The sequence below is a fragment of the Symphodus melops genome, assembly GCF_947650265.1.
Source record: "Symphodus melops genome assembly, chromosome: 1".
Lineage (NCBI taxonomy): Eukaryota > Metazoa > Chordata > Actinopteri > Labriformes > Labridae > Symphodus > Symphodus melops.
The window spans coordinates 39,132,075-39,145,261 of record NC_136691.1 but is presented as its reverse complement, the minus strand read 5'-3'; the positions used below and the strand labels follow the sequence as shown (position 1 = coordinate 39,145,261).

Here is a 13,187-nt window from a genome sequence, read left to right as displayed (position 1 = left end):
ATTTTAATAAAGGTCACCTTTGAAGACCTCAAAGCATAAGGATGAAGACATTCAGTCTTTTCCTCCATAAGGTTAAAAGAAGACTGTAAATATAACAGCATTTACTTAATTGAAATGGCACCTCCTGTAATCATTTTGTCAGCTTGCTTCTGCTTTAATGTCTTTTACTTAAGCATCATTTTGAACATATCAACAGCGTCCTCTTTCTTTGTGTGTTTGTCTGTCAGCTATGTCCAAAGCAGCGGTGAAGATCTCTGCAGACCTGCTGAGTAACCCTCTGTGTGAACAGGACCAGGCCTTTCTGGAGTCCATGAATGCCTTGGATACAGCCATGAGAAGGATGGATGCCTTCAACCAGGAGAAGGTCAGACTCAATCCCACATTCTTGCACACTTCAAATGTTCTGTGTTTTATCTGCGTCGTCTTCTGTCTTTCTCTGCTTTCCCTTCTTGGCACATGCCGTTGGCACTGATACCACGAGATTGGTATCGGGGGGGAAACTTCTCTCCTTAGACATACAAAGGAAGTAGTGAAGACAAGTTTTTGTTGAAAATGCACATTTTTCATATTAGTCAATATTGTGCAGCCTGTGGACTACAAACTATCCGTATGTCTTTCCTTCTGCTGTGTTTAAAAAGCATCTGTGGCATCATCCTCTATAAGCTCATGCTACTTGTTATCAGCTGTGAAGATTGATGCATTTGTGACTCACTGAGGTTGAAAATAACTCATACAATGGAAAGTGCTTTTCACAACAAGGAAATATACCACAACATTCATGCAAGTAAAATGGTCACAGTTTGAACGCGTCTGTTGTAATGCTGGTTTTACGAACTGTTGGCTTGGGTTCAGTGTTGGGTTTTTTCCATCCGAGGCTGTTCACCCCACCCAATAATGCCTTGAAAGGTTACCGGTGGTTATTTCCTCATTTATGGGGAAGAGTCGACATTGATAGAGATAACAAATCCCATCACAGCTTTACATTATGTGGGTACTAACACTGGAGAATTGTACACATTGGCCAATCACAGACGATCCATGTAGCCACACATAAAGAGTCATTTCCTTCACATACTTTTCTCTTACGTCTTTTTGTTGCTCATTTAAAAATATTTAATTCTCACTGTCACGGGGCCAATTGTAGCATACAATAAGGCTTAAAGTCAATTGTCTCAAATGTAACTCAACATATACCAGTAGGGATGTAAAGATGGATCGTGGCAGTTAAAAATCGATTTCAAAGTTGTCATGTTTCACATCGATACTTGAAAATGTATCGCAGTAACAGAAATCAACACCAGCCAAGCGCCAAATGTGGGTAGATTTTCTGTTTGGCGAGTACTATCAGAGGGATATCTGCTACAGAGCGGGTCAATGTTTTACCATGAAGTCATAAAAACGATGGCAGCTACCTGCTCCTCTCTCTGCTGTCACGACTGGGAGCATCATGGAGCCCGCTCAGAGTCTGACACGCCAACAGGTACTTCAACGCTAACGTACACATACAACACATGCACGTGATCCGGTCAAACGGCTTGGCTTTTCACCATGTCCACAGCTAGCATAACGATGGCAACGTCCTCTCACAGTCGCTGTAGTCTTTGAACGTCTCCACTCAGTGGAATAATTTATTATGCTCTGATGGATTTTAGTTTTTAGTCTGTAATGTTGTAATGCAGCGGGGTCCAGTGGGGAGCATGTACTGTAAATGTACTGTAACAGATGTGTATGTGACACTATTTGTTATTTCAGCTGTTTGGCCGGCACATTTTTTCATCTACCCGCCACCTTGGCCCGTCAAAAAGTTAATTTCAGAGCCTGTCAGTAATATGGTGAGCGTCAGCAGCTGTAGAGCAGAGGTGGTTGGTTGTAGCAAGCAGGCGTTACCATGGTATCTCCGAAGACCAAACCACAACAAGCAGGTTTGTAGCCCCGCTCACCCAAACGAGTTGAAGAGCCAAAGAGATGAAGAGGTGCCTAAGTGTAGAGAAATCTTTTTGTAGTCATAATTTTACTCTCATTTTAGTCTCATTTTGTAAAATAAATCGTGAAAGAATCTTATCGTGAATCCAGTATCCCGAGTAGAGTGAATCATTTCATTCCTATATACCAGTGATTAAATTGAATTATGGACATATTTCTGCTAGGTTTACTTCATGTTTCCAATTAATTGATGGTTGATAAAACATACCGGTAATTGATTTCGAGTTTTCCTCTTTATCTTGTTCACTCTCGTATGTTTTGTCCTCCGTGTAAACCGTAGAGAGGCAGGCTTTTTTTATTTACACTTTATACTTTTTATTTATTTAACTCTAAGCTTTATAGCATGCTCACTCTCTTCTTCTCCTGTCAGGACTCTCCAGATTATTCGCTGGGTGCACTTCAGGTTTTTGATTAGAATCATTGCCAAAGGTAGTTATAATGTGAATCATAGTGGCAGCGCTTGTGTGCATCCTCAAGGCACTTCACTGTGAAGAGCAGACTTTTAAAGAGGATAAGATACAATAGAACACAGGAGATCATACTAAGGCATATACCGATTGACTTTTTTCCATCTGTGTTTTCTTGACTCATTGCCCTGCTGTTAGCTGTTCTCGGCTTTTCACATTTGTTGCCATAAGAATATTCCCTTTTCTTCTTCCGGAGTGATTTCATAAACTTTAGACAACAATGATCAAACAAAGGTGGAAAAAATGAAAGCATTTTTAAAAAGTGCATTGTTTATTTTGTCGAGTCCAAAATTGTAGCATCGTAATTTTATGTATTAGGTTGAGATGACGTGATTTTTTTTTCTTTTCTTTTCTTTTTTTCAAAACCATGACCACCATTTTTTTCTCCAATATGTGTGAGCGTCCATGCTGGGACCAAAGCTTAACAAAAATTATGCTTTTTGTTTCTACTTGGAGAAAAGTTGATCTAAGAGAAGAACGACTCTGTTTGGTGAAAAATGTGCTTAATGTCGACTAAAGGCAACAATTTTGTAGCACACTTTTGTTCCTTTTCTTTTTGGTTTTAACCAGTTTTTCAGACTGGCTTCTCACAGCTCATCAAAGTTTACTGGAGCAATTTCGAGTGACTAGACGGAGTAGAATGTGGGCTGGAAGGAGTGTGTGGGTTTGTGACCCGGGGTGTGTATGATCCAGGACTTGGCTTGGTCAAGTGCCTAGGAGAGCACTTGTGCCAGTTTGACTGTTTTCAGCATGTTGTTTCTCTGACATTCCTCATATTTTATAGAATATCACATATTGTTTTTTTGTTTCTCGTTTTCACTGTTTGAATTCAGAACTGAACAGTCTGACCCCGCTTGAGCTTGTACGGCCCTCCTCAGTACCTCTGTCAACTCATTCATTTGTTTTAATGCAATTTTTGATTTTCCCTTTTAAAGTATTCTCTAGTTGCATAAAGACTGCACTTTCTTTACACTGCATAGTTGTGATTCCATATTCTGGCTCCATGCTGAGTAGTTTTCCAGTTTGGCTCTGTAGCCAGGATGTGTTTGACAGTGATTCAGCGAGGCAGCAACACTTTTTCACTTGAGGAGGACAACAGTCACCAACTGTATTGACTGTATTTTTTTTTAACACACTTTGATCCAGAGTGGATTTTGACAGCTAGGTCACACCTGATTTTCTCAGTACTTCTTTCAGTCTTACTAAATAAAAATCCTCACCTTAACACCATGTTCAGTTCTAGGCTTGGGCAGGGCTACGCAGCTCCTTTTGTAGAGTGGCTGAAAGTGAGCTGAAGGCAGAATAGTGATTGTGAGCACTTTTTGGTCAGTCTGCTGTGTGGAATATCACCTCAGGTTTGCTAGGTGTTTAAAACCCTGCACAGCTCACTGCAAACACTACTCCAGCTTCTCCCTTCAAGCCGACTGTTGATTCGAACGGCACCAACAGCAAACCCTATCGCTCCAACAAAACAGACACAAAAGCATCCACCCTTTGCTCTTCTCTCAGCGTTGAGACGAGATGTTCTGCCGCGGGGCCCGTGAGTGAGAGAGCCAGCAGATAAAACGTGCAGCGATAATGAAGGCAGCAGTGGCCCAGGTCTGTGTGTTTATTTCTGGGGCTGAGCAGGGCGCACAGCCCCGCCGGCACACTGCTGCCGAAGCTAAGCCCCAGTGTAGATGGCGGCAGCGCAGTAAAGGATGCTCCGTTTGGAGGGATATTGATTTCCTCTGCGATCTGTGTGTATTTTTGGGAGGCCTGTGTGCCAGGATGGCCTCTGCCCCGTGACTCACTGATGGAGACTACTGCTTGAGCGTCGGCCTCGGGCTCTGCAGGGCCTCTAAGGAATAGCTCCCCCCCCCCCCCCCTTTCTGTGGGAAGGGGCAGAGGGTAGAGGGCACCAGCATGCTTAAGCAAATCTGCCGCTGTTGTTCTCCCTCCTCGCTGCATGCTCTCACCTTAGAAGCAGCGGCGCAGATCGAGTCGGGGAGGGAGGGGGGGATGGTGTGAATATGTAAAACAAAGAAAATGTGAATTCCCATGTACTTATTTGTTATTGGTTCTCTGTTTTCCCTCAAACCACAATCAACCATTTTGTACTTGGAAATGTGCCGGTGTGAAGCAGTGAGTGTTGCTGTATGTTCTCAGAGATGGTCAGGGCATTTTTACAAAGCACAGCTGCGATCTCGCTTCCTTGTTGTTGTGTGATTGACTGTCCATCCAATAGTGAGTGAACATATGATTAGTGGAGCTGCTCACTGTTCTCATGCAGCTGTCACTTCACATCTTGCAGCTTTAAATTTCTCCTTCCCCGTACTCAGCATTTACACCTCACTTGACTAGGCTGCATGGTTAACTTAGCCTTCTGTCGTACTGGAAGATCTGGCGCTAACAGTCATTTGTAATCTACAATGTAAATGATGCTGGAAACTTTATTAATTTTGCACCAACTTCTGTCGATGAGACTTGGTGCCGGGGCTGGAGGCCTCAAGATGGGATGTTCGTTTACTTCCATTTAGCCCCCCTCCCCTTCCTTCTCTTCCCTCCTTCCCCTGTCGGTTCTGGCAACCAGAAGGAAAAATGTAGAGAAATATAAACTGTTATTGTTAAAATGTTTGTTTGCAAAGAACTTTCATCTCGTACGGCAGCCCACCCTCCACAGGATTTGAAATCAGTGGGGCTTTGCTTTCATGTCCGTCCCCTGACAGTTTCATCCTTTTGTATCGCAAGCTCAATGAATATTCAGGGTTTTCTCCTCAGGGCTTGTGTACAATAAAAAACGTCACGAAAGTTTCTTTGCAAGCACTCCTCCCCCCCCCCCCCCCCCCCCCCCCCCCCTCCTTATTTTTCTTGAGTGCTCTGTTTGAAAAACACACAAATGCTGATGTTTGTTCAGCCGCATTAGTTAGCAGCTAATGAGAGAGAGATGTACGAGCTATTTTGTTCAGTCTCCAGTTTTGATGTAACTCATGTTGACAATGAATAACAATTTGTAGTTTCACATCCCCTGATATAGTGGTGCTTATTGCTTATATTAACAATAGATTTTTTTATTTTTATTTCAGGTCAACCAGATCCAGAAGACAGTTATCGACCCTCTGAAAAAGTAAGTTTCCATTTGAGTTTTTAGTTGTTCTTCAAGAGTTTGTTATTGCTGCAGTGTCAAAGGTTGACTCCGAATGTGTCAATACTGAGTCTGGGCCTGATAGTGTAGCTGACAAGTTTAGGATTATATTTTGGTGTAGCACTCCACTCAGGGTAATACATTGACTGCATAACAAAACAAAAGTACAATACTGTAAAAGCAATCAAGTCACCGTTTGTGTGTCTTATTCCTCCTGTGGTACATCCATATGACACTCAGGCCAGTGTCCCGTGATGTTTTTTATTATTGACCCCGCTCTGCTCTTCACCCTGATGGTGCTGGACCTCAGGAAGTGAAGCAACACGGTTTGTAAAAATGTATTGAGTGGCGCTACTGTGGTGTTAGTGTGTCTGGAAGAAAGTTTATTTGGTTTTTCATTCCTAATACTCGCCCCCATTTGAGCAGGCAGTGAGCGCTTTTCCATTCCTTAACGCTCACGTTTTCAGAAACACACGCACACACACACACACACACACACAAAGTACACACACGCATGCAAAGCAGAGGTACTGAAGGGAGTGGCTGGACATTCCCACCCATCTTCCGGAGAGCTTGTTAAGGTTTGCTTCCTCCTCTTGGCCCCTCCCAGGAGATCCAACATATGCTCTTTAAGAAAGCATGTGCACATGTGTCTATTCCAAGTTCATGTTAAACCCCATATGCCTGTTTGCTTGTTTTTGAAAATATCCAATAAGTAGGAATTCCTACTAAAAAACATGAATGGGTTGGGTGTGTGTGAGAGTGCATGCGCGCGCGCGCGTGTGTGTGTGCGTGCGTGCGTGTGTGTGTGTGCTCTGGTGGCGGAGCAATGACAGGATAGAATGGTTCTAATTTCCTCTTCCTGGTGGGCGGCAGGCGGACGTGTGGGCAGGCTCACAATATGGCAGAGGGCCCAGCTTCCTGGGCTCAGAGCTGTGGATTGGTTGAGGAGTGTCTCAGGACAGTGCACACTCTGACTGTATTTTGGCATTAACATGGATCTTAAATGGAGCAGAGGAAGTTTCTAAATGACTTTTAAAGCTTAAGTGACCTCTTCATTAACTTTTTTTTCTCCTCTTGCTATTAGTTATGAGTGTATCAAAGTGTCCTCTCCAGAAAACTGAGACACAAAAGCTACAATACTTTAAAGCTTCCATTAAGATTCCATTAGTCCATCACTAATGAATATTTGTCATTGTTTACTTTGTCTACGAATACTCTGTGGTGATCTTGTGTCAGAATATTAGTGCAGAGTTGAAAAGGAGAACGTTAAATGTTAATGGAAGACCTTGAGTGTGTGTGTGTGTGTGTGTGTGTGTGTGTGTGTGTGTGTGTGTGTGTGTGTGTGTGTGTGTGTGTGTGTGTGTGTGTGTGTGTGTGTGTGTGTGTGTGTGTGTGTGTGTGTGTGTGTGTGTGTGTGTGTGTGTGTGTGTGTGTGTGTGTGTGTGTGTGTGTGTAATTGCTATTAAAAAATATTCTTGGTATGATAAAATGTACAGTAAACAAACAAAAAGAGGCATCCTCCCACATCCTTCCCCCCCGTGTGTGTGCGTGTCTCTCAGGCCCAGACTTGAATTCATCCTTCTCAGCGGGGTAGCTAAGTGACAGCCCTGTGTTTATGTGTGGGGAGGGGTGTGCGTGGGCACCAAGACATTTGTGTTATCTCGGCCTCCTAACCTAGCCCTTTCTGCGTCGTTGCTCTTTTGGATGAGACGGAACTTAAACCTGTTTAGGGACCTCTGCCCTGAACTGAGCACTGAATAGACCAGCCACATTCAACTGTCTCTGAAGGACAGAAGGACTCTGGCCCTTGAGCAAGGACATAGAACCAGGAGCCAACCAAGCTATATCGCCTTAGTTGTGGGGATGACGAACATTTTTTCGGTGGCAGGAAACCAAGTTGATCTAAGTTTTGTTCAGTCTTTGTAATCTTTGTTCTGTTTAGGTTTTTTTACCACAGATTTTTTCTTCTTTTTTTTCATCTGATCTGTCGTTTCATGAAACGAGGCAAGCAGCATGAGTTCTCATGAGTTTTAATCAACAACGTACAAGGCAAGTTGTGGCAGATCAAACTCTCCCCTGCTGACACAAAAGAGGTTCTGCTGGCATGTACGTCACACTATTAAGTTCCCATGGCCCACTGCCCTGAGCCATTTATACAGCAGGTAGTAGTGATTCTGCCTCCCACAGTAAGCACCGCTTTAGACTCGCCACGTGATGCAACCTGGTCTCACACTTTTCAGTCTTTTTTTTTTCTTTCTGAGACACATTGCAGTTTGTAATTTACACATAAACAATGCCCTTTGCCATATTTTTAGTGGTTTGCTGTGTGTTGTTGCTCAAAGTGAGTTATGTGATGGTGGACGTTAAGAGGGACAGCAAGCCTCCTAGACTGAGGGTGTCTAGACCAGACTTGGGCTTGGCTGACGGCTCGGCCTGGCCTGTCTGTGGATTGGCAGCTGCTCATAAACACACTCATTGCTCCAGATGCTATTTCCATCCAGCCTGCTCACCACACCCTGACCTGTCACATGGACAGTGGTGTGCCCTTGGCCCCCGTACGGTCCTCAACCAGTGTTGAGACCTCATTCAAGCAAGACTTAACCGCAAATGCAGCCGTAGCCGCCTGACCGGTAGTTAGGTCAGGACATCGAGGGAAATGTCCGGGGCCTGGACAATTTTAGAGCAAACATTCATCACCAAGTCTGTATATTAACCTGCATCCTGGACTCTGCTGCGTAGTCCTGCGTGGGAGCCTTTGACACAGCTGAGTCACCATAACTTCTGGCACGCAGACACCCGAGTGTAACTGTGAGACAACTGGAGCGAGTATGAGAAAGACAGGAAAGGGTTAACAAGCAATTGGCTTTACGTCTGGCTCTTCTTCCTCCTCCTTCAGTGCCAGGAGAGTAGAGGCCCTCACTTCCTCGGTGTGCTCAGAGAGAGTAGTGGCTGACAGCGATGTCCCACTTTAGAGCACAAACTGCACGGCCATCACGGTGTGTCAGAAGGAAATTTCTCCGTGCCGTCAGGTGAACTGTGCTGGTGAGAATGCCATCAGCATGTAAGCTGGTTTGCCGCTACATTGTCAACAGCCAATAGGATCGTGTTGGAGTGCAGTCATGCCTAGAGGGCAGTTACATAATCCCTTGGCGCTTCAAGTATGTGTACACTGGAACAGATAGTAGACGTGAGGATCAGCATCCACCCCTGCCATAAACTGGGCCAAAGTGGTATTTTATAAATAGCGGTAGAGCGTGGGCCGCAGGGCTGGGCTGAGCGAGGCTCTGTGATGTCACTCAAACGCTACATGACCACTCCTTGCTTAACTTCCTGTAGTAAACAATCCCTGCTTGTCTGACTGAGCCTCGGTTCACATCACTCGTTCCCCCCCCCCCCCCCCCCCCCCCCAAACACACACACACACACACACACACACACACACACACACACACACACACACACACACACACACACACACTCTTAGCGAGGGTACACAGGAGGCTTTCTTCTTGTGTTTCACAATCAGTGCACAGGTTATCTGCTGTTACTGCCGATCAGAGCAGGACAAGAAGTGACATTAAAAAGAAAATGAAGCCCACACATTTTGTGTCCAATTACAATATGGGAGGAGGCACACATATTAAACAATCGTAGTAGTGCTCCTACACAGATGATGAGATGTTTTAAATGAGTCATTCAAAAATGCTATATCTCACTCTGCGTTCTGATTGTTTTTATCCCTGACTCACACGGAGCAGACACCTGGCTGAAAAAACACTGTCACTGCTGTGTTTAAAAAACAAAAAAACAAAAACAATGTCTTTCTTATCTGAAGGGTATTTCTTCACGTCTGCTTGGATTTCAATAACAGCTCATGTGCAATCTTATTTCCCCTCAAATTCAAACACATCTGTTGCTGTATGTACTTTGTCTTTAACGAAACAATCAAAATGGAGCTTAACTACCACACTCCAAAAAATAAAGGGTGGACCTTTTATTAATTTATTACACTTGATGTGATAGGAGCATACACAACACACATAGAAAACCTGAAAACAGCCAATAACAATGTCCTAGTGTTTGTAGCAGATGCTAATTTGCAGCATCTGTCCCTAGAACGGCTTTTGTGTAAATAACAGATTAAAACATTTTAAAAACATGCTGTAAACTAATGATACACTCATCTTGTATCCATATAAATTTTTGCATCTATCATTTATTAGTTTGCTTCCTATATATTGGGTTGAATATTCCTTGTGTACAGTATTCCTGCTTCCCATTTAAAAACAGTGATAGAACCAGTGCAACAAGTCCCAGGATGAAGCTCACACTCCTGTTGCTAAGTTACAGATGAGTGTTTTCCTATTTTTAGTGCTGAAACCAGGATTCCTGTTGCAAGAATATATTTTCATTTGGAATATGATAATTGTCGCAAAATGAATAGTTGGATGCCGTTTTGAGCCACAGTAATTAGATAATAGATTAGAGGAAGCTTAACGCAGAGCTGTCCTCTGGGGTTTGAGAGTACCTCTACAATAAGATGTTGAGGGGAAGGATTTTATTAACTCATAATGACTTTTATTAAGCGAGCATGTGATGGAGAATGTATTTCATAGAGAAAAGACGACTGCTTTAATGATTTGAGTTTCTCCTTGAAAGGATTCCGTGATTTTATTCTCCCCATTTAAGTGCGTGTCTGGGTATTTTTTGATTACATGATTGTATTTGTGTGTGTGTGTGTGTGTGTGTGTGTGTGTGTGTGTGTGTGTGTGTGTGTGTGTGTGTGTGTGTGTGTGTGTGTGTGTGTGTGTGTGTGTGTGTGTGTGTGTGTGTGTGTGTGTGTGTGTGTGTGTGTGTGTGTGTGTGTGTGTGTGTGTGTGTGTGTTTTGTATAGTGCCCTGTTGGTCATCTCAGAGAATGCTCAGATTGTCTGTTTGCTGTGTGCAGGTATGGCGGCGTCTTCCCCAGCCTCAACATGGCAGTGAAGCGCCGGGAGCAGGCGCTGCAGGACTACAAACGGCTGCAATCGAAAGTGGAAAAGTATGAGGAGAAAGAAAAAACGGGGCCCATCATGGTCAAACTACATCAGGTACTGTGAGTTAAAAGCGTGCAACAGTGCACGTGTTGGTCCTCTCCAATGCTACCTCTATCTGCACAGGAGCAGAGTTCACTTGCTCTTGCATGTTGCACGTATTGTGAATAGAGCGCAATAAGTGGGAAAAGACACAAATGCTGACTGGGTATGAACAGAAATAGTTGAGCACATGCATACTGTACATGTGCGCTCCTTCACCCACGCAAGCTACCAGGCTCTCAAGTAGTGCCTTTTCAAAAAGGCACTGCTGCACATCTACAGGCACGTAATTGAGAATTGTAGACACACACACATCCACAGTATGAAGCCACTACAGAAGCGCACACATTCACAGATAGCGCTGCAGTGTTGCCTATGCCATTGCCTCTAACACATCCTCACATGGCGAGCCACCCACACACGTTGAGAAAAGCACTGTCAGGGGAACAAAGCCTTGAAGAGGCCCCTGCATCGCTGCCCTTTGAATCCATGTGCACTTAAAGAAATGATCCTAACAAAGTGCTCGTATGCCATTTAAACTGGCATGTGTAAAGACAACTAACTAATGACTGCAGCAGCTAAACAATATGTCGCTTGAATATAGCAGCTACCCCTTCCCCTTAATAAATCAAATTCTCACCCTCTCACACATATCCATTGTGCATTCCATAACTCCATGCCTACAGAAGACTACCCACTAATACATTCACACACAGATCAGTGGTGCTGGAGTCCACTCACAGCCAAGTCTGCCCACATTACCCACTCCTCCTCACTGTGGTCGTGATTACAGCCTTTTTTTGCACTGCTTCTCCGTTGGAATTAGGCAAATATCTCTCTGAACAATAAGAAAAAAGCACAGGAGAGACTCCAGTGTTGAAATACTTTAATCTAACTTGTTTTTCTTAACAGGTTTTTGTTTTTCTCATAATGTTTAACACCAGTGTTTTGAGGAAGAATGTGATGGAAAAAATAAAATGGCATGATATTGAAGGTTAAACGAGGGGACGTTATGTAAATTTAACACTGCCAGTTACCGCTGGTGAACCGTTGATTTTTGTTTCCTCTGCACCCAAAGGCCAGAGAGGAGCTGCGACCGGTCAGGGAAGACTTTGAGGCCAAGAACAAGCAGCTGCTGGACGAGATGCCTAAGTTCTACCACAGTCGCATCGACTACTTCCAGCCCAGTTTTGAGGCTCTTATCAGGGCGCAGGTTAGTCATCGCCCTCATGGGGAAGCGCGCACACACAATGCAGCACTCACGCCCGCATGCTCACCCACCCTACAATGATCTGTTACGCCCTGATTGTTGGTTAAACGGCGAATAAAGTGTCTGATGGAAGGGAGTGTATAATCCTTGGAGTCTGTCTCCCTCTCCGCGGCTCTAATGTGATTAACCCCCAGCGACGGCCCACACTCCTGCGTTTAGTCCAGGAAGGCCTCCGCTGTCTGGCTCCGCTGCAGCCCCGCAGAGAGACATTATCCAACCTGAAGCTTCTCTTAAAGCAGCTGGGCGTCTCAAGAGAGCGCCACCATGTCCCCCTCCCCCGCCCCACACCTGCCTGCCCGACTCATTTCCTCTTTGGGACTGTCACTGGCACACTCCTAATTGGTAAACTAGATTATCCTGGACCTAATGACAATGAAGGACTTCTATGAAGTGCTTTGAAGTTAAAGCTAGCATTAAACCACAAACATGCTTTTCTCTTTTAATGTTAAATCCTGTTTTTCTCTTGTTTCATGCGCTGCAGGAGCTCTTAATAGTCAAAATAACTCTCTTATAATGTTTCCCTATTGTGTTTATTCATGTAGCTTACACACATGAATGAGCAACCACAAATGTTAACACACTCGCAGCCACACGTGGGTGGCCAGTTGAACAGAGGACCTCTTCCCCAGCCTTCTGCTGCTGCTGCATGTGCTCAGTATTATCCTCCACTCCCTTCTCTCCCAGCCGCTGTTGCTGCTCAGCTCCCAGCGGCAGCAGGAAAAGACACAAAGGCTGCTTTTGTTGCGAGCCTTCGGCTTCATGAGTCCCATCCAGCGACTGTCAGTGGGACACTTGGCCTGACCCGTCCACCTGTACAGATGTTCCTGAATTGAGACATTGTCTTGAATCTCTGCTGCATTTGTTCATTCTGAAAAACGCATGATTACATTTTTTTTCTTTGTTTCCTGAAACAGTGGTCTCTCATTGTTTAAAGACTTCCTGAATAGAACACGACTTAAATTATTCATTATTTTGTAGGCTTCGAGGTCAGAGTGTAACCTCTCTGTATAAATACTAAGCCGCTTGGGTCTGGGGTATGTTGAAATGCACAGACAGAAGTCATGGTAATTGAAGCTCTGCTTCACCCAAAGGCTCCTCTCTGGATCGTAGGTGGTCACAGTTGTACAAGGCTGCGTTTACTCCTCGTGGTGACTCGACTAATTGTAATAATAGAGTGTCTTCTCCTCCAGAGGGCACCCAGACACTGATCTGGTGTACATTATCATCACTGGTCATATGGGCATTTCCGACGGTCCTGTCAACAAG

The 13,187-nt window shown here is 44.4% G+C and overlaps 1 protein-coding gene across 1 annotated transcript in view; it reads left to right on the top strand.

The window, feature by feature from the left end:
- The window catches only part of bin3 (bridging integrator 3), a 32,135-nt gene that overhangs the window by 17,645 nt on the left and 1,303 nt on the right, over positions 1-13,187 (top strand). Inside the window, exons 5-8 of the mRNA XM_079343685.1 lie at positions 228-364; positions 5,516-5,556; positions 10,525-10,666; positions 11,730-11,864. Of these exons, the coding sequence (XP_079199811.1) occupies positions 228-364; positions 5,516-5,556; positions 10,525-10,666; positions 11,730-11,864 (455 nt within the window). The remainder of the gene's footprint in view (positions 1-227; positions 365-5,515; positions 5,557-10,524; positions 10,667-11,729; positions 11,865-13,187) is intronic.